Source organism: Rhineura floridana, chromosome 4 (assembly GCF_030035675.1).
Source record: "Rhineura floridana isolate rRhiFlo1 chromosome 4, rRhiFlo1.hap2, whole genome shotgun sequence".
NCBI lineage: Eukaryota > Metazoa > Chordata > Lepidosauria > Squamata > Rhineuridae > Rhineura > Rhineura floridana.
In genome coordinates, this window is record NC_084483.1 from 103,736,806 (window position 1) to 103,757,748 (window position 20,943).

The following is a 20,943-nucleotide window of genomic DNA, read 5'->3' on the forward strand; positions in this document are numbered from 1 at the left end:
AGATGGGCCACTGGCCTGATCCAGCAGGCTCTTCTTATGTTCTTAGGTGGGTGACCCTGCCCACCTGTCATTTAGCCCACAGAGGGTAGGGAAGATAAGCATCTGGCCAGGTCTAGTTGCCCACTCCTGCACTATATCAGGTGAAACAATTAAAACAGACAACAGATAAAACAATCTTTTAATTGAAAGAAACAGCAGTTAATTAGCAGGTAACACCCCACTGAAATAATTCCTTAGTCTGTGACTCGCAGGGCAATGGCAATCAACAATTTTGATTGAGATGAGAACTACAGGATTTGAATGATGACTCTTAAAATGTTGGAATCCCCTTCACTCTTACTATGAGTGAAAATAATAGTCTGACAAATCTGTAGATACAGGGTTGACTTTTAAGAATAAGGGAGCCAGAAATGGCACAGTAAGGTAAAATCACTTCTTGTAACAAATAAAATGCATTTTAAAAATTGGAACTAAAATAAATGTAACTTACTGGAGATGATGTACTTTAAATGTCATTAAAATTGCAGCCACGGTGTAAAATTCACTGGTATAGTTATTGTGCAAATAGACTGTTATAGTCAGTGGCTTGGATCCCAGGTTCACTTCCATGAACAGAAAATAACATTCACAGAATGGGCCCACACTCTCCACCCCCAAAAACATCCTCTGGGTTTGGAAGGGTTTGGGGAATGTTCTGTAATATGGTGTGGAGGGCTGTGGGTGTGAGGAGGGGGCAATGGCAATCTTTACATGAACAGAACAACAACTTTGGATTGGGTATAACTGCTGAGCAAATTGATTTGGCCCACTGTGTAACTGACGACATACTTATCTGACTATGATACTGTTTTAGACGCCAAGCCCACCTTTGTGTACTCGCATCCAATTGTGATGAGCCCATGTACGTCAAGCTGGTTGAAGCACTTTGTGCTGAACACCAAATCAACCTGATAAAGGTAATTATGTACTACTATAAGATCAATGATTTAATGCAAAAGCATTAGTAAAATACTTGCATCTGTGTGTAACTTCTAGAATGAAGCTGATGCTTGATTTTTTTGTACTGTATACTGTACAGTGATGATAACTTGGCTCCCTCTACTGAGACTTGTGAGGAGAACAACCACAAACGTTACCCTATATGTCTGAGTGTACAGCTTGTTTTGATTGTTTTTACTCTCTTATATTGCGTGCACTTTTAATGGAATATAAATGTCTTTGACAGGTTGATGACAACAAGAAGCTGGGTGAGTGGGTAGGTCTCTGCAAGATCGACAGAGAAGGGAAGCCACGCAAAGTTGTGGGTTGCAGTTGTGTTGTCGTCAAAGTAAGATGATGAAAGTTCTTTTTTAAAAACCATTGATTACCTTAGTAGAGCCATTTCATTTGCTAGGTGTTTTACCACGACTTTAAATTTTGTCTATATTTTGATCTCAAACTGCAGTCTTTTAGGCTTGGTTAATCCAGAGCTGAATATCTTAATTATTATCAGCAAGGAAGCACATCACTTGCTGCTTTGCTAGTTATTGTAGGAAGAGATAAACTATCAGCTAGCATCTGGGACTAGCTGTGGTGGGTAAATTTGAAGTGAGGATTAGAGGGGACTTTCTGCATGTATAGAGAGATTGAGATGAGATCCCCCCCCCCCAATAGCTAATTACTGTTTTGTTGCACTTGTAATTTTCTAAATACTTAACAAATTTAAACTGATGTGCCAGTCATATTTCTTAAATCTGGAAAAAATTAAATGACTGTTTTGTAATTGGAAACAATCAGTTTGCACACTACCTTGTTTAATGAACAACACTGCCAGTTAGATAAAATCTGCTCAACTTTTTTAAGTGTTTTGCAGAGATTTAAAAATATTGCTGGCAATAACAAAGCCAGGGCACGAGCCTTGAAGACTTAAATAGTCGTTGAGGTCCCAATAAATGGCTACATTTGGATTTTAAATATGGGTTGGTGTTACATTACTTAATGCTCTGCCTTTAACCACCCTAAAACAAGCTGCCTTGACGAGTGGCTTACTGTGTTACTAATATATTATCTTATTGTAGGACTATGGCAAAGAATCTCAGGCCAAAGATGTCATCGAAGAGTACTTCAAGTGCAAGAAATGAACAAATAAAATATATTTGAGCCTGACAGTGTTTGTGTTTTGCTGCATTAAGGTAGATCTCCTCACCCCCCCAACAGGACTGGTTGGTGTCTTTTCATGTCCATTACTTTCCATGGTATAGATTTACAAATCCAAGAAATTTGAAAAGTGGACTAATTTGAATTCCAGAATCAGATATTTTAATGGCTATTACGCTCAGTCTGGATTTGAATTGTGTAGAGAGACTACAGATGGATGGATTTATCCATATCCATTCAATATTGATGCTGTATGGGTTCAAACAGAAATTTCTTCTCCCATTTTCTGCACAAAAGATTATGATTGCACAAAATGCACATTTTAAATTGCATGAATATCTCCCTAAGATGGTTCAAAAGAACTAAGAACTTCATTGCAAAAATTCAGAGAAGTGCACAATCCAAAGAATAGCTGCTTTCTGTTCCATGTATTAGTACAGGAAGTGTGAGTTTATGGTGGTTTGATTAAATGCAGACCAAACAAAATTCTCCAGCATCCCTAAGACTTAATCAAAGAGTTTTGGTTTTGGGAAAGCAGTTAGCTCCTGTCAGTAGAACAGGCGACACAGCTTCCATCAGTTCTCCCTGCAACCCCTCTGTCCTCTGAAAATCTATTCCAAGAAGCCGGGGGACCCTCTGGAACAATATGGGGTTGCAGGGGAAGGGAGGAATTGGCAAGAGTCAACCTCCATCAGTGGGATCCTCCACTGGTTCAAAATAGTCAGTTTATTGAGAAACTTCATACAGAAAGAAGCCAGTGTTACATTATATAATGCCATCTGTACTTGAAGACATGTTTCTGAGACAGAACGGGACTGAACTCCTTAAAGCCACCTTTCATATTTCACATTAAGAGGGTGCAGTCTTGAGGGCTTCATAAGTCTTTGGATTTGTCTAGGAACATATGGGAAGAGGTATTCCTTGAGATACTGTGGTCCCAAGTCATACAGGGCTTTATAGGTCAAACCCAGCACTTAATAACATCCAGAAACTGATTGGAAAAAAGCCAGTGAAAGAGAAAACTGGTGTGATATGTTCATAATGCTTATGAACATGTTATGTAACTGAAACCAGGTTATTCACATAGATAGAGCTTGGATTCCAATCAAAGATGGTAAAATACATTTTATGCCAGAATTACTGGTTACACCTGAAGTGGGGAACAGGTTTTGTGTTGGTTTATTGCCATATTTAATATAGAATAGTAGTGTTCGAAGGGGCCTATAAGGCCATCAAGTCCAACCCCCTGTGCAATGCAGGAATCTAAATCAAAGCATTTCCGACAGATGGCTGTCCAGCTGCTTCTTGAATGCCTCCAGTGTCGGGTAATTGATTCCATTGTTGTATGGCTCTAACAGGAAGTTTTTCCTGATGTCTAGTCGAAATCTGACTTCTGCAACTTGAGCCCATTATTCCGTGTCCTGCACTCTGGGACAATCGAGAAGAGATCCCGACCCTCCTCTATGTGACAACCTTTCAGGTACTTGAGAGTGCTATCATATCTCCCCTCAGTCTTCTCCAGGCTAAACATGCCCAGTTCTTTCAGTCTCTCCTCATAGGGCTTTGTTTTCAGTCCCCGATCATCCTTGTTGCCCTACTCTGAACCTGTTCCAGTTTGCATCCTTGAAGTGCAGAGACCAGAACTGGATGCAGTATTCAAGAAGAGGCCTAACCAGTGCTGAATAGAGGGGAACTAATACTTCATGAGATTTGGAAACTACTTCTGTTAATGTAGCCTAATATAGCATTGGCCTTTTTTTGCAGCCACATCACACTGTTGTCTCATATTCAGCTTGTGATCAACAACAATTCTAAGATCCTTCTCACATGTCGTGTTGCTGAGCCAAATATCCCCCATCTTATAACTGCATTTGGTTTCTTTTTCCTAAGTGTAGAACTTTGTATTTATCCCTGTTGAATTTCATTCTGCTGTTTTCAGCCCAATGCTCTCACCTATCAAGTTCCCTTTGAATTTTGTTTCTATCTTCCACGGTATTAGCTATGCCCCCCAATTTTGTATCATCTGCAAATTTGATAAGCATGCTCTGTACTTCCTCATCCAAGTTGTTAATAAAAGTGCTGAAGAGCACTGGGCCCACGACCTAGCCCTGTGGTAACCCACTTGTTCTGCCCAGTTTGAGGAGAAACCATTGAGAAGCACTCTTTGAGTATGATTCTGGAGCCAACTGGATCCACCTGATAGTTGTTCCATCCAGCCCACATTTAGCTAGCTTGCTAATCAGAAGATCATGGGGCACTTTGTCAAAAGCTTTGCTGAAGTTGAGATACATTATGTCCACAGCATCCCCACAGTCTACAAGGAGATTACCCGATGAAAAAATGAGATAGATTAGATTAGGTTTTGTTCTTCATAAATCCATGTTGGCTCCTAGTAATCACCGCATTGTTTTCAAGGTGCTTACAGATTGACTGCTTTATAATCTGCTCCAGAGTTTTTCCAGGGATTGATGTTAGGCTGACTGGTCTGTAGTTCCCTGGTTTCTCCTTTTTGCCTTTTTTGAAGATAGGGACAACATTAGCTCTTCCCCAGTCATCCAGCACTTCACCAGTCCTCCATGATTTCACAAAGATAATGGATAGAAGTTCTGAGAGTTCTTCAGCCAGTTTCTTCAATACTCTAGGATGCAGTTTATTGGGCCCTGCCGATTTGAACTCGTTCAAAGTGATTAGGTATTCCTTGACCATTTGTCTATCAGCCTCAAGCTCCAATCCTGCCCCTTCTACTTCATGTTTCCTGGGAGGGTCACAGACCCTTTTTTGGGAGAAGACTGAGCCAAAGTAGGAATTGAGGACTTCTGCCTTTGTCATCTGTTATCATTTTGCCATCCTCATTGAGTAGCTGTGCCACGTTTTCTTTTCTCTCTTTGTACTATGGATGTACCTGAAGAAAGCTTTTTTGTTGCTTTTAACGTCCCTTGCTAACCTCAGCTCATTCTCAGCTTTAGCCTTCCTGACACCATCCCTGCAGTTCCGTGATACCTGCCTGTACTCTTCCTTTGTGAAGCCACATTGGCTGCTTCTGTTGTTTCCCCCCTTTTTTCCTTGGAATTGCTTGCCATTGCGCTTTTAGAATTTCCTTTTTTAGAAACTCCCACCCGTCTTGGACTCCTTTTCTCATTAGGGTAGCTTGCCATGGAACCGTACTTACAATTGTTCTGGGTTAAAATCAGCTTTCCTGAAGTCCAGGGTGCGCGTATGGCAACTCTCAGCTTCTGCTTCTGTTAAAATCAAGAATTCAAGTATGGTGTGGTCACTTTCCCCCAGAGTCCCCGTAGCTGCCACTTCATCCACCAAATCATCTCTATCGGTTAGAATCCAGTCCAGGTTAGCTGATCTGGTTGCTTCCTCTACTTTCTTTAGGAGAAAGTTATTTCCAACACAAATCAGAAATTTCTTGGAGGGGCCATGTTTGGCACAATTTCTCTCCCAACAGGTATCGGGATATACTGGTTAATAAACCCCTGAGCATTAGTTTCCTGTTTTGGACATAATAAGGACTTAAAGGTAAAGGTGTCCCTGCACTTATAGTGCGAGTCGTTTCCGACTCTTAGGGTGACGTATTACGACGTTTACTAGGCAGACCGTATATATGGGGTGGGATTGCCAGTTCCTTCCCCAGCCTTTCTTTACCCCCCAGCATATGCCGGGTACTCATTTTACCTACCACGGATGGATGGAAGGCTGAGTGGATCTCGACCCCTTTTACCGGAGACTCTACTTCCTCCTTCTGTTGGAATCGAACTCCAGCCATGAGCAGAGCTTCGGCTGCGTTACCGCCACTTACCACTCTGGGCCACGGAGGATTAGTTTAGTTTAACCATAATCTTGGCACAGAAGCCTTGCATGATGGGGGAAACTAGAGGACAGTATTTTTGGTTTAGTAAACTAGTTTCTTAAACTGGGAATGTTGCCTCTGAACTAGCCCATGTTTTGCCATTGTTTGATGCAAGTGTCTAAACTACAAATTTGGAAGTATATGCCAAAAGTTAATGCACAGATGCCATGATAAGTTGCAAACCTAATAATAGGAATTGTGCTCCTTGGTTGCAGACAAGACATTTTGCAGTAATGAGATTTAAATCTTCCATATGTAACTTTATTTACAGGAAAATATTCTGCAAAAATACTGTATACTTGGCTTAAAAAGTAACAGTACAGCTGTTAGATGACACATAATGTCGCAAGTAAGAAGAATAATGTGTAATAACAGGTTACATTTGGTAGATTAAATATATGTATGTAATGTTTGGTTGAAGAACACTAGACCTCTTTAAACATGCTTGGAGATTATTTAAAAGCACTTACAAACTGCTTAGTTTAAAAATCTATTTAAGTGGTGTACAAGAAAAACTACTAAGAATACTTTATTTATTGAATTTATGTCCCACCCTTCCTTCCAGAAGGAGCCCAGGGTGGCAAACAAAAATACTAAAAGCACTCCAAAACATATTAAAAACAAAAGACTTTAAAACATAATAAAGCAAAACATCTTCAAAAATACATTAAAACAAAACATCTTTAAAAACATTAAAAAGCAATTCCAACACAGGTGTAAAGTGTGATAAGGCCTCTACTTAAAAGGCTTGTTGAAAGAGGAAGGTCTTCACCAGGCATCAGAAATATAACAGAGACGGCGCCTGTCTAATATTTAAGGGAAGGGAATTCCAAAGGCTAGGTGCCAGAGAACTAAAGGTCCACTTCCTATGTTGTGTGGAACAGACCTTCTGATAAGATGATATCTGCAGGAAGCCCCTGCCTGTGGGATGCAGTGATCAACTGGATATAAAATATGATACACAACCAGTAAAATGGTTAAAAGCATTAAAAAAAAACTGGATTCAGGGAATTCAGACAAACTCGTCTGATCTTACGGACCATCTGAAACTACGTCTGAAAGCCTGGGCAAAAAGATGTTTGAAGCTTACTGCTTCATGCATGGCAGAAGGAAGGGCATTTGATAGTACAGGGGTAATAGTGGAAAATGTCCATTATTACAGCACTGCCTTATATTCTGTAGGGTACAGTGCCATGAGTAAATTACACCTGGATGGGATCGTAGGGTGGTGAGGGAATAAGATGTTTAGTTTTAAAAGTGGTGTGAAAGAACTATCACTGATCATATGGAATAGAAGAGGATGTGGGACTAGGTTCAAGAGTTAGCTGCTTGCTGGGAGCTAAGAGCAACTCTTTACTGTAAGCTTAACCAATCTCATTAGTGTTTTATGTAAGTGTACATGGCACAAAGATTTTTGAAGCACTTGAGAATTGTAGGACAGAGGTATCAATATCTTGAATTCAACATGTAAAATGCATTATGTTAATTGGTCTTAATGAAGCTCAAGAGATTGTTTCAGTATTCTGAAAACAAACCACTAAACAAGGTTTAATCTTGAAGGAACAGGATTTCAGAGTCCAGCATGCCTTCATTAATTTTGGAAGTTAAGTGTACCTTGCTGGATTGGAATCAGTGGAGGAAGAATTGGAGAAGTTCTGCTAAAAGTGGTATATTATGTACAGAGTTGAACTGGCAACATAACGAGCAATCAAGACAGTTGCTTGGAGTGACAACATTCTATAGATGGTCATGAAAGTGCCTGTAGTCTAGGAAGGGTACCTACAACATTTCCAATATGAAAAATAAGGCAAAATTGGAACTTATAAATAAATAAAGGAAAATAATTATTGGTATGGAGAAATGGAATAACATGTTTCTACAGATTTGTGCAGAATAATATCTCTATAATGCAATATAGGGATGCTATATGCATTTTTGTAGAAACATGATGTTCTATTTCCCTATGAAATGGCTGAGCTCTAGTGATTATTCTAGTGGTAAAACAATAAAATGCCAGTGTTGTTTATGAGTGTAGAATTCACTTTTTTCTCTAAGGTGTTTCTGAAAGATAATCTCTATTTTTAAACTCCCTACCCCTCTAGGGGGGGAAAAAAGTTCAAAACCTTTTCCCCCTCTGGGTTTATGCATTCAAATCAACAGTGTAGTTGAAGAGGGTGTTGCTTGGTTGACAGGGCCTGTGAAGATCCTGCTACTTGGCATCAGGATTGATGAAGATGTTTTAAATAAATATTAAAATAATGCATTGGTCATTCTTCAGAGAAAGTGTTTTGCCCTTTGTTATGGCTTCATGGTAGACTTGAAAATGAATCATGGACCAGAGTTGCAGAATGTAATCAATTTCACCTTGGCAAAATTTATGACATCATGTCAGCATCCAAGTTACCATCATCTAGCTAAGTTGATACGTTTTAACAGCTGAAGAGGAACTAAACAGGTGAAGCTCTCCCATCACTTCATCTCTGCCATTAAAAAGACACAGTCATAAAATTTTGCCTGTTCACACAAGAGTAAAAGTGGCAACTTGTGCTTACTATATAAGTTTTCTTGCGAGTATGTGTGGGAGAAGGATTTCCAATAGAGGAGATTACGCTCTTGTTCTTGTCATAAGAATGACATATGGTCCTTCCAGGCGAAGACAATAACCACTTAACACGGGTATATCGAGTCCAAGACATTATAATTTATTGCAATAAAGGCTAACCCCATCACACAAAGGGTGATACATGAGAGAGCCCCGAGCCCCCTCAAAACAGGGATTTTTATACCCTCTACAAAACAAGCTGGTTAATTTTACACCCATGTTTGTTATGCTCTGCTTCATAAGTAGTCTAGTTAATCTTTTCCCAAGGGTAATCCTTACTTTTGCAAACTCAAGTTTAAACAGTGAGTCACAGTCTGCTGACCATGCCTTAAGCTTCTAAACAAACAAACAAATACAAGCAGTATCTGACCCTTTGTCATGCTGTTTATGCTATTTGCATTTCTTGCACACATCTTATGGTTATACTTTACCAGCTTTACAAGGCAAACAGGAGACAGATAGTTTAGCTAAACATCTTGAGCCAAATTCCTTAAATCATTAGGACTTTACACATCTTAAGTCATCTAGGCTTTACTTTAACAAACAGTATTCCCAAACAGGTACTTTGGACTACCAAGGGCTAAAATTTTCTTTTAACATTCTGAACTATTTAACTCCTGGTTAAAGCAAAATTTCTCTTTTTTCCTCCTGTCAGGAAAAAGATTATATTCTAAATGCTATCCTCATAGAGTCAACAATAAGTGTAAGAGTTTGGCCAGAAGCAAATCCCACTGTATTTAATAATGGTTGTGTTCCTAAAGGTTGTCAAGTTAGGCCCCAAAGTCAAGCAATTCAAAAGAGAACTGTAGACATATCAAAATTACACTGTATTATTTATTTATTTATTATTACATTTGTATACTGCCCCATAGCTGAAGCTCTCTGGGCAGTTTACAACACTTTACAGTGTTTTTTACATACAGTGCCTTGCAAAAGTAATCAGACCCCTGATCAATGCTCTCATTACTGATACATTGTAATTTCATCCTGTATGATATTTTATTTTGGAACACTGAAACTCAAAATCAATTATTGTACGGTGGCATTGGTTTTATGTTGGGAAATGTAAGAAACATAAAAAACTGAAACATGTTGCTTGCATAAGTATTCACACACACACCCGCACACAATATTTGGTAGAGTCACCTTTCACTGTAATAACAGCTTTTAAGACTTTTGGGGTAGGTATGTACCAGCTTTGCACACAGTGTCGGAGGGATTTTGGCCCATTCTTCTTGGCAGATTCATTTCAGGTTGGTTGGACGCCGCTTGTGGACCACAATTTTCGAAGAGCGCCACAGATTCTCAGTGGGATTGAGATCAGGACTTTGACTGGGTCACTGTAGGGCATTCACCTTTTTGTTCTTGAGCCACTCCGTGTTGCTTTCGCCTTGTGCTTGGGATCATTGTCCTCCTGAAAAGTGAATTTCCTCCCAAGCTTCAGTTTTTTAGTGGACTGAAGCAGATTCTCTTGCAGTATTTCCCTGTATTTTGCTCCATCCATTCTTCCTTCGATTTTAGCAAGATGCCCAGTCCCTGCTGATGAAAAACATCCCCACAGCATGATGCTAACACAACCATACTTCACTGTAGTGATGGCGTGTCTTGAGGCATGGGCAGTGTTAGGTTTGCGTTTTGGCCCAAAAGCTCTGTCTTGGTCTCATCTGACCACAACATTTTTCCCCACATCGCAGCTGGGGCACTCTCATGCTTTCTGGCAAACTCCAGACGTGCTTTCAGAAGGTACTTTTTGAGTAACGGCTTCTTTCTTGCCACCCTCCCATACAGGCGAGTGTTACGCAGACCTCTTGATATGGTTGACTGGTGTACCATTACTCCACTCCCAGCCACTGAACTCTGTAGCTTCCTTCAAAGTGATTGTTGGCTCTCTGTGACTTCTCTCACAAGTCTCCTTGTTCAAGCGCTGAGTGTTGAAGAATGGCCTTTTCTTGGCATTCCTGGGTGGTGTGACACAGCTTCCACTTCCTGATTGTTGATCCAACTGTGCTCACTGGGATATCCAAACATTTAGATATTATTTTGTACCCTTTTCCTAATCTGTGCATTTGTATTACATTCTCTCTCACTTCTGTAGAATGCTCTTTAGTCTTCATTTTCCTTCTGATCCACAGCCTGACCAATGATCCTTCAACAGTGGAGTTTTTATCCTGACAATGTGACAGCAACTTTAATGGTTCACAGGTGGAGGCCAATGGTAAGGTAACTGTGTCCTGGATAGGGCAATTTCTTTCATCTCTGTGAACTGGGAACTTCCACAGCACAGGAGTTGAATACTTATGCAAACAACATGTTTCTGTTTTTTTGTTTTTTACAAACGTTTCCCAACATAAAACCAATGTCACCTTACAATAGTTGATTTTGAGTTTAAGTGTTTCAAAATAAAATACACAGAACGAAATTACAATGTACCATTTGTAATTCAGTAATATGACAGCATTGGTTAGGGGTCTGAGTACTTTTGCAAGGCACTGTATGCTAGCAGACACCTTAAACTTGGGCTTGTGCTAAAGCACAAAATGGTACACTTCTGTGTGGTGTCTCCTTCATAATATTGTCTTACCTAAATAAATATGATCCTACATGCTCAGGATTTGTGCTCGTTGCCCCAATCTGCAACACCATTTTGGCTGTTCCCAGCTTAGGTTTGTCATGGCATGAAAAATTATGATGTTACAAGGGTGTTGCAAACGCTCAGTATCACTTTACAGTAATTGGACGGGTCAGCAAAAAGATTTTAATATTCCTACTTAATTCTTGCCAAGGTCTCTCTCAACATGGCTCCTTGCTTGCCATTTTAAAACTGGGTGACTAACATTTGAACTTTGTCTTGTCTTTTATGCAAATTCTACTGAAGCTGACATTCATATTGCCAATGTTCCATGAGAGCTGAATGCTTATATGAGTAACTTTAAAATCTATTATGCAGACAGATATTTTCATTTCACATTAGGATTTCCCAATGTAATATGCTGATATGTTTTGCAGTTGCAGGGGATTAGGGACTATTGGCAAGAAATCAGTGGACTGGGCAACCACTTAGTTGCTCATTCCAGCCATTCCTTTTAAGCTATCCTATATTCTTGCCAATGAAGGAATACACGATCTGGTAGTAAACATGTGCATTCAAAATGCTTTGCATAGTAGGTTGTCTTGACCTGCTGAAAACTAAATGGTTGTGGTGCATGGATGGCTTGCGAGTGGGGCAGCTAGTGAGCAAATTGTCCGTTGGGTATTTCCCAAATGCGCTAATAATCATGTGTGCACTGGTATTTGACTAAATTAATTAAGTGATCTGGAGTTAGGGGTAAAGAGTGAAATGGCCAAGTTTGCAACACCAAATAATTCAGGACAGTGAAAATTGCCAGAAGCCCCAAAAAGATCTCTACAAACTGGATACATAGATGACAAACAAGCCCGTTGCAATGAAATTCAATGCAATAAAGTGTGGTTTATGAGTGACAAAACAGATACAAATCATAGTAGCTCCTATATGACCTGAAGTAATACAGGTACATTTTTCCTGCAGAACCAGAAGCAATTTTTCAAAGAAGAACCAGTAACCAGGAGTGAAGCCTGTGAGTTTTCTAATAGATTTTTTTTTTTTTTAAATGTGCTTACTATGTGATTAGGAACTTGTGACCTGTCAGATGTGCCAGACTACATTTCCCATCATGGCTGGCAATTGTCTATGCAGCCTATGGCTGATGGGAGTTGGTTATGTGATACGCACCATAAATCTAGCAAAGAGTTATGTGACTGTTCCAGTATTGTTCCTACAGCTCTCTTCAGACCATATCAATGCTGCTGAAAGGGCTGAGTCATAAGCTTTGCATATATTGAAACAGCTACTTTACTGCTTCAGATACTATCAACTAATGTTCAAGAAAATAGGCTGGGCAAATGTTCATTTGGACCTGTTTTTCATGTTACCTGAGGAACAAGGTTGCTGCCATTTGACTAACAGGAAAAAACTTTCACACATTTAGAGTAGATTCCCTGGTTATGTACCATAACTGCCAAGACTAGGCAGATGGTGTCGGCACATTACCAAACTATTTACCCACCCAGTGAAAATTTTACATGTTACCAAACACAGGAACAACTACAGCAGAGGTGGTAGCAGTCCTGCAGCCCAGATAATGGGGAATGTGCATCAAAATCCTGCTCTACTGGATCAGATCATAGGTGGTCAATGTAGTATTAGCAGCAGTGGTTTGTGGCACATGTGGCCTGGAGCTGGTGGATCTTGGCTGGCATGTATTCCTGCTTGCCTCTCCTATGCTCTGCTGATGCCTATTTCTTTGCTCAAAAAAGTAGAAGCAAAATCACACCAAGGAAGGTAGAAAGAGTGGTTGGTCATTGCTAGTTTCAATACCTTCTGTGGTTCTGGAGAGCAGGCTCTTTGTTGCTCTTCAAATTCCTTTTCAGGCATTAAGAACTATGCATGTTTTTTCCCCACTCCCAGAACAGCTATGCTATAAAACCTCAAGTCTACATTTTAAAAGATGTAACAAAAATAATTTTAAAATTGATTTTGGACCCTTGGGACTTGCAAAAAGTTACCTAAATCAGGACATTATTTTTATACACATTTAATAGCAAGTATTTAGTTTTGCCATGAGACATACAAACAATGTGGGATTGTATAATGCAGCTCCCCACCCCCTTCCTCTTCTGTAACTACCCCAGTTTCCCCTTTACTTAACCTTACTGCATGCTTTAAAATTTATAAACTGTTATAAAAATCTTACTTTACCTGGTTGGCTTATTACGCTAAAATTCTTTTCAAAGCTTTACATTTCATATTGCTGACATATGAGATAATTACGTCTGAAGGAGAGATATAAAAATAATAAATACTGTACTCCAGAATGGAGAAAGTAAATGCTAACATCCACGTTAATGCAATCTTACAACCTCCTTCTGATTTTGATGTATGCCTAAAAATTATATGTGTATATATGAGTTCGCTAGGTCAGCAAGTGTGGTATCTACTGGTAAGTATTCTAGAACAGTTCATCCATTCTGTAGTTACGCTCAAGTTAATGTCATTACAGTAGCAACACATCTGACTTGTGGAATTTTAGATTGCATATTTATAGTTTCTTTAAAAAAAAATGGAAGACCACTGAGTGGTGAAGAGCACTTACTCAATTGTGGGGGGGAGGGGACCCATACTGAAAAGTGCTTAGGTTGCATTTTTGCCTGTTAAAAATGTTTTGGGTAAAGGCTAAATAACTAAGGCTGCAGTCCTGTCTTGGGGGGTTATGGGGGTGATTCTGTGGCAGTTGTTCTGCCACATCCAATGTACTATTTGCTCACTGTGGCCAGGATGGGTGGCTTTTTCTTCTTCCCTCCCTTTTCCTGTTTTTACCCTTCCACCAGTGGGAGAGAAATTAATGATGCCAGCTCCAGAGCTGGCCTAGTTTCAGGCCCAATGCATGGGTGTGTTAGGGAAACAGAGGGGAGGGGGCTTTGGATCCTGCTGATAACAGTGGAACCAATGACCTCGGGAGGTGGTGGCATTCAAGAGGCAGCTGGACAGCCACATGCCAGGTGGGTCTTTAAGTTGGGTTCCTCCATTGAACAAGGGGTTGGTCTCGATGGCCTTATAGGCCCCTTCCAACTCTACAATTCTATGATTCTGCACTCTCAATACCCTCCTTTGGACCCTCCTGCTAACGGGACACTGCCCAGTGTATATTTACTCCAGTGCAGCTTTCCACCAGCAGAATCGTTCCAGGGTTGCAAGTGCCACCCTGTGAATAGAGGTCCTCTCTGTTGTCTGAGGAGCACTTATGCTTCTTCTCAACCCCTCAGCTGGTCTTTGGATGGCTTTTGGATTGTTCTGGATAGTGGTGGTGGTGATGACAATTTATTAGATTTATTGTACTTTACTTGTACAGTGACATTGACTGATGGAAGGACATTTGCTGTTCTGCCTTAGGCAGTTAAATGTTTTGGGCCAGTACTGACCCCTTGTCATCCTTTTCTCCACGGAAGGGAGGTGGAGAGTTGGCTGGTTTTGCCATTGCACTGCCTTCCACCCTTTCCTGTTTTGGAACAGGAGGAGGGGCTTGCTTGTTTGGCCCTACTTTATTGACCAAACAACCCCTAGACTTCCTAACCATGGAGCTGGAGTGGGTGGCAAGGTTCATTGTACCACTGTTGGGCCATTCGTAACCGCCTCTGCAATGCCAAGGTTTGGCCCCACATCCTAGGGATTTGCACAGGAGAAAGAAACAAAAACCACTTCAGAACCTGCTGCATGTAGGGGGCACTTAGCTTCAATCTGCAAATAAGAATGAATACTCAGTAAACAGGTGATCTGGAAGCGCCCTCAGCATCATGAAAAGTCATTGTTTTGCTTTCTTGAGGTGGTAGTGGTGATTCTGTAGTTGTCAGACCTGACCAGTATTTTCAATCTGATCCTTTTTTCCTATAATTCTATTTTATACTAAAAATACTATAGTATTACCACCAGTAATGTTCCAGGTTTTGTAAAAGGACAGTTCATTCATAGAAACGGCTTAAACAGAAGGTGGCAGTATTGCTATAGGTCAAAAGCGCCTAGTGTGTGCCAGACGAAAGCACCTATAGGGGAACCAGGAGCCAGTGCTGATAGCTAGTGGAGTTTTTGCAGCAGGTGTTGCTGTGATTTCTTCAAACTGAGTACATAGGAAACAAACGTGAAATGGTTTGTTTAGTGCCACTGAACGCTGTACAGTTTTACAATGTATTTTCCAAGGTTGTGGTCTATTCCCTTGTAACATATTCAAATAAGTTTTGTTTTTAAAAATTGATCTTTAGAAATGTAGTTTTAAAGCACAGCATTGGTTTTCTCTCCCTTCTTTCTGCCTACTGTATGTTTTGTGGCACCATCAAATGGGGCTGATGGTGGAAGTGGTGGGTTGGGGACTGAGGAAGAAATATCTTTACAGCCAGTCCTAGTCCTAAGGTGCTTCCAGATGGAGGCTTAATTTGCAAGCAGGGCATTGACAACAGGCATTTTTGTTTTTCTGACTTAATGGGGTTTCTCCAGAAAGGGTAAATCTGGATCAAATGAGGGGAGATAGGAAATATGGACTGGCATTTTGATGGCAATGACATTGTACTGATGCTGCAAAAACTTGTATGCAGGAAGAGCACGGATCCCACAATAAAAACCTGTCTGGAAGCATCTTTATAGAAGGAGGAACAGTCAACTGTCAGATTTTGTCCTTGGTAGTGTTAAAATATACACAACGTTTACCCATTGTGGCTATTTTCTTCTGAGTATGCATTAAAATACTGCTGCATTTTTTGTAGTTTTCCACTCTGAATGGGTACAACTTTTTTCTTTTTTGCCTATTCAGAAAAGGGGGAGTGCAATTATCAGCCAGCCCAAACTCCTTTGTTTTCATTACCTGGGGCATCAAAGTTGCTAGTTTGTCACTACAGAGGATAGCTAGTGCTAGTGTAGCACAGAGGGTAAGTCACAGACATTGTTAGTGTATTTATATACCACATTTCCACTAATACATTTGTGTTCAAAATGGTTCAATAAACAACAAAACAACATTCCTAAAGCCTCTAAACCGGTTAACTTAATTTTATTTAAGTCATTTTTGACACTATAGAAATGGTCCTTGAAAGTACAGTCTAGGCAAGAAACTAAGCTGTGGCAGTGGCAGGAAGGCTCTGGTTGCAATCTAGTGTTTGTAAGAACTTGTTAGGTGGCCTCAATCAAGCCACTCTTTGGGCAACATCCATTTGAGTCTGTTCACAACTGAAAAAGACTTCTGCATGTGCAATGGGACTCCACCAATCCTTTCTTCCCTTCCCCTATGCTTCCGTATCTATTCCAGAGAGTTGAGGGGCCTTCTGGAATAGATGGAGGGGCATGGGGTACTGCAGGGGGAGAGAGGAAGGGGAAGTTAGTTGCGTGAGCAAACGTTTGCTCATGCAGCATTGGATATCATCTTTTTTCTCTCTTTCTCACTGACAGTCCCATCGTCTCAAGCCATTGAGCATGCCTAGCTGGGTTGATGGTAGTTGTAGTTCAGCAACATCTGGAGAGTCAAAGGTTCTCCATCCCTGCTCTATAGCAATGTTGTTCAACCTTGAGCCCCCAGATGTTGATAGACTATAACTCCCATCATCCTCAGACAGCATGGTCAATGGACAGGGATGATGGGAGTTGTAGTCCAACAACATCTGGGGACCCAAGGTTGAAGAACAGTGTTCTGTAGGTTTTATACACCAAAATTAATTAACATTTTACAAAAATAGAAGGCACAGACGTGTAACTAATTCATTTTGTTGTTGTTGTATAGTTTGTATCTCACCCTTCCTCCCAAAGGTTGCAAAAGTGCCAGGTTAAACGTGTGGTTTTAAAATTCAAGGAGATAGTATGTATGTGTATTACAGACACACATGGAATGGACATGTGCAATAGCATATGCAAAGAATCTATAGTGGAAACTAAAGTGAGAAGCAACTTCAGTTTGGTTTGTATAGTTCTCTGCTGTAGCATTAAATATTTATTGTAGGTTATATCCAGAGAAATAGGGGGCCCTACATTGTCAAAGCTAAAATTGAAGTTTTTAGAGATCTTTTAGAAAAAGACAGTGCTGCCCAGTGTTTTGAGATAAGGTCAGCAATATAAGAGTTCTTTTCTTCACTCTACTGTCTTGATACATTATGGCAGTTCAATAATAATGCAATATATACACATAGTACAATGTATTTAGAACATTCCTCCCCTAAAAACTTGTGGTTAAATTCATAATATACAGCTTGCTGAATTTTTGCTGCACGTAATATAATCTCCATATGTGTAAGGGGCATGCAATATTTTATTTTTTGTTTAAGCTGGGGAATGTGAAATTAAATTCATCAGTTGAAGAATTTGCACAAGAACTCATAAATAGTTCTCAACATGCTTCTGGTGGCACATGGAGGAAAAAGGGTGGTGGCTAGGGGATTGGAGAAGGATGCAAAGAGCTTGCAAGATCCCCGTCGATTTAAAGATCCTCCTTCCTTTCACAACCGAGAGAACTTAATTCTGCTCACAGCTGGGATGGATTTTTTTTGTGAAGTATGGAAAATACTAATACTAATAATTATAATAAAATCATTTGAAACAGGTGTTGCTTTTTCTTTTCTGGGGAAAGGTATCAACCCCAAAGTTTATTAGTCATTGTCATGTTCTTCTGATTTGGTTTGAAAATGCCATTTTAAATGCAGTCTGGAACTTGGATCCAAATTAAATTTACAATGTAAGTGAAAACCGACACTTAGGCACCGCACAGAGAAAGACCCAAGCATCTGTTTTGGAATTGCTTGCTTAAGTATGCATATACCATGTTTAGAATTCCTGTGCCTTTAACAGGTGTGAAGGTGTGGGTATATTCCATAGCATATTAAGCCTTAAAGCCTACCTGTTTACCCAGGCCTTTGCTGGCTACTAATTACCAGCTTGGAACAATATTTATTTCAGGCTAAAGTGGGTAGAATTTTTTAATGACAGTAATGATTTAATATGTGTTTTATCCTGTTGAATTTTTTTTTTGTATTTTGGGAACTGTTCTGGCATTACTCAGATAAAGAGTGTTGCAGAAATATTTTAAAATAAATATACACTCTTAACATTTGTGCCCAGGATGGCTTACTTACAACAAAATGTTAAAATCCATAAATAGAATAAATCCATTAAAACTAAAGAGCAATAAAAACAATAAAAACTGCCATGCAATCAATAAAAACAGCAAATCAGTGCAACAAAATTACAACAGTAGCAACATGCATCAAAAGCTTCTAATGAGTTGGATGTAGTATAAAAAATAAAATACCTAAAACTAGAGTCTATTAACAGCTTGAATAAATAGCAGCATTTTTAACTGGCACCTAAATGAATGAACTGGACTGCCTTTGATTCTGACTTATGGCGACCCTATGAACAGGGTTTTCATAGTAAGTGGTATTCAGAGGTGGTTTACCTAAAGGCTGTTGTGAAAGATTAATGAATTGACAGGAGGGGGTGTCCTACAATGGAGGTGCTACATTCAAGAAGGATCTGCCTTTTGTTGCTGTCATTTGGACACCTAGGGTTGTATGCAACAGTGTTGTCCCATTAGTGCAAGGACATCCCTCTCCTCTCCCTGCCCCCAAAATCCTCTGGAGAAGATACGGAGGACATGACAGGAGAGGGAGTGGAAGCCTGTTGTGCAGGCCAAAGTCTTTGTTAATGCAACACATATATCCAAGTGAGTGCACCTTGAGTGGGGCCTCTGATTAAAATCTTAATAGTATGACAGGTTCATGTGGGGTGGGTAGTTCTTCAGCTACGCAAGGCCTAACCATTTAGGGCTCGATCGGTCAATGCCAGCAGCACTTTGAATTTTGCCTGGAAACAAATCGGAAGCCAGTTCTTTTAGCCTGATGCCTTCTAGTGTGACAGACTCAGAACTGGATACAATTTTATGAGCAGTCCGCTTCACTCTGCTATTAAAACAAATGTAATTCATTAGAAAGGAAAATAAATACACTGTATTTTGTTTTTAAAAAGTAAGTTTGTTTTGCCTTTCTGTTGCTGTCCATATTTGACTTGGTATTTGTGGGGGGGGGGACTCTAGGAGTGCCTATAAGTTTGTCTTCTTGCTGCTGCCAGCAACACACATTCTAAGAGGGTTATTGTCATGTGTGTAACTTGCCATTCCGAAAGAACATCAGATATTCCTCTTTTTACCCCCAAAGAATTTTTTTTGTTAGCAGTACCCTAAAGTTAGCTGATTACAATAGAGTTTTTCTGGGATGGTATGTGGGGTAGCACATATTTTATAATACATATTAGTAAAATTTCATCAAACTCTTTTGCCCTGCTTTTTGCATATTTGTTTATTTATAAACATTTATAGATAGCTGCTCATAAAATATCAGGGTGGTGTACAACAACATTGACAAGTGTAAAAAGCATAAAATGCAGAATAATCATAAAAATGAGTGGTACAACTTCATGAAACGTGTGTGATACTTTCAAGTGGCTCTGTGAGGTTCTGAATGATCTTTCATTCATTGATGCCAGACCAAATTGTCTCCTTTTAAACACTGCTTTTCTTCTCCTAATTGCTAGCCTTGAAATTCTACCAGGGTTATGAAAAAAACTAAAGCAGTGTGTTTCCATCTCAAAGCAAATGACATTCATTTGACAGCACTTAGCTAACCAATTTATTCATGATGGGGAAGCAGAATAAAACCCAGCTTGTGTGTTGTCTCTAGAATGCTACCAGAAGTAAGACAAAATGAGTCTAGTCAGTAAAGTGTCTGGATGTATTAGAAGCTAAAATTCTAAAATGCATTATCTTGAACACTGAAACTGCTTCACAAGGGTGCTAAACTGTATTTCATTGTAGTTGCTTCATCTTATCATGCAGGAATATTCTACATAGATACTGCTTTCATATAGGAAAAGTCACATACACCACCATTCCATATATATATGGAAGTGGACTGCCTTCAAGTCGATCCCGACTAATGGCAACCCTATGAATCGGGTTTTCATGGTAAGCGGTATTCAGAGGTGGTTTACCATTGCCCCCCTGTGAGGCTGAGGGGCAGTGACTGGCCCAAGGTCACCCAGTGAACTTCATGGCTGTGTGGGGATTCGAACCCTGGTCTTCCAGGTCATAGTCCAGCCCTCTAACCACTATACCACACTGGCTGTCGTATATATATATGCACACACACACACATATATATATGTATGTATGGAGTTGTATAGATATACACACATATGTATGTGCACTCTTACATACACAAATATGGAAGCTCACCTTCAATCAAGTTTCCTGCCATGTGCACAGCAAAATAGACACCTGATAAATGTTTTGCAACATGAAGTCATATCTGGAGGAAATGCATCATGTGAGAAGCAGTCTGAAGTTTGTGTACTGTAGATTCAGGCAAGTTGCTATTTTCCCTTTGCAAATTTAGTTTTTACAATTGACCTATTTTGACAATTAGATTGACCATGGTTGTCTGAAAACACTGAGTCTTGAACTGGCTGAAAGGAAGGATATAAATGTTAAAATAACTATAGAAAATGTTCACTGGGAGATGAGTGAAAATCTCACTTGTTGAACAAGTATTGGCTTTGGTGCTCATCTGGCATCGAAACTTGCTGGTTGATTCCCTGCATGATTATTGCAATAAAAGTTGATAACTACTCAGGGAAAAGCATTTGTCATATAGATGCATCCTTGATAGCTCTCTTGGGCTTTTTCTAGGGTGCTTATTTAGTATAACTGATCCTCAAAAGCCCTGGTACATGTAATGACCAAGCCTATGA

General features: G+C 39.8%; 1 protein-coding gene and 3 non-coding genes across 5 annotated transcripts in view; all 4 read left to right on the forward strand.

Annotated features, from left to right (window-relative positions):
- RPS12 (ribosomal protein S12) overlaps nt 1-2,147 on the forward strand; it is a 123,303-nt gene extending 121,156 nt beyond the window's left edge. For both annotated transcript variants that reach the window (XM_061623870.1, XM_061623868.1), the window contains exons 4-6: nt 854-956; nt 1,226-1,327; nt 2,058-2,147. In XM_061623870.1, coding sequence (XP_061479854.1) covers nt 854-956; nt 1,226-1,327; nt 2,058-2,120 — 268 coding nt within the window. In that variant the 3' untranslated portion in view covers nt 2,121-2,147. The remainder of the gene's footprint in view (nt 1-853; nt 957-1,225; nt 1,328-2,057) is intronic.
- Nucleotides 295-368, forward strand: LOC133384743 (small nucleolar RNA SNORD101). Its single transcript, XR_009762672.1, has one exon. It is a non-coding gene; the product is annotated as a small nucleolar RNA SNORD101 (small nucleolar RNA).
- On the forward strand, nt 1,070-1,158 carry LOC133384752 (small nucleolar RNA SNORD100). Its single transcript, XR_009762682.1, has one exon. It is a non-coding gene; the product is annotated as a small nucleolar RNA SNORD100 (small nucleolar RNA).
- Nucleotides 1,807-1,943, forward strand: LOC133384751 (small nucleolar RNA SNORA33). Its single transcript, XR_009762681.1, has one exon. It is a non-coding gene; the product is annotated as a small nucleolar RNA SNORA33 (small nucleolar RNA).
- Nucleotides 2,148-20,943: the final 18,796 nt, after the last annotated feature.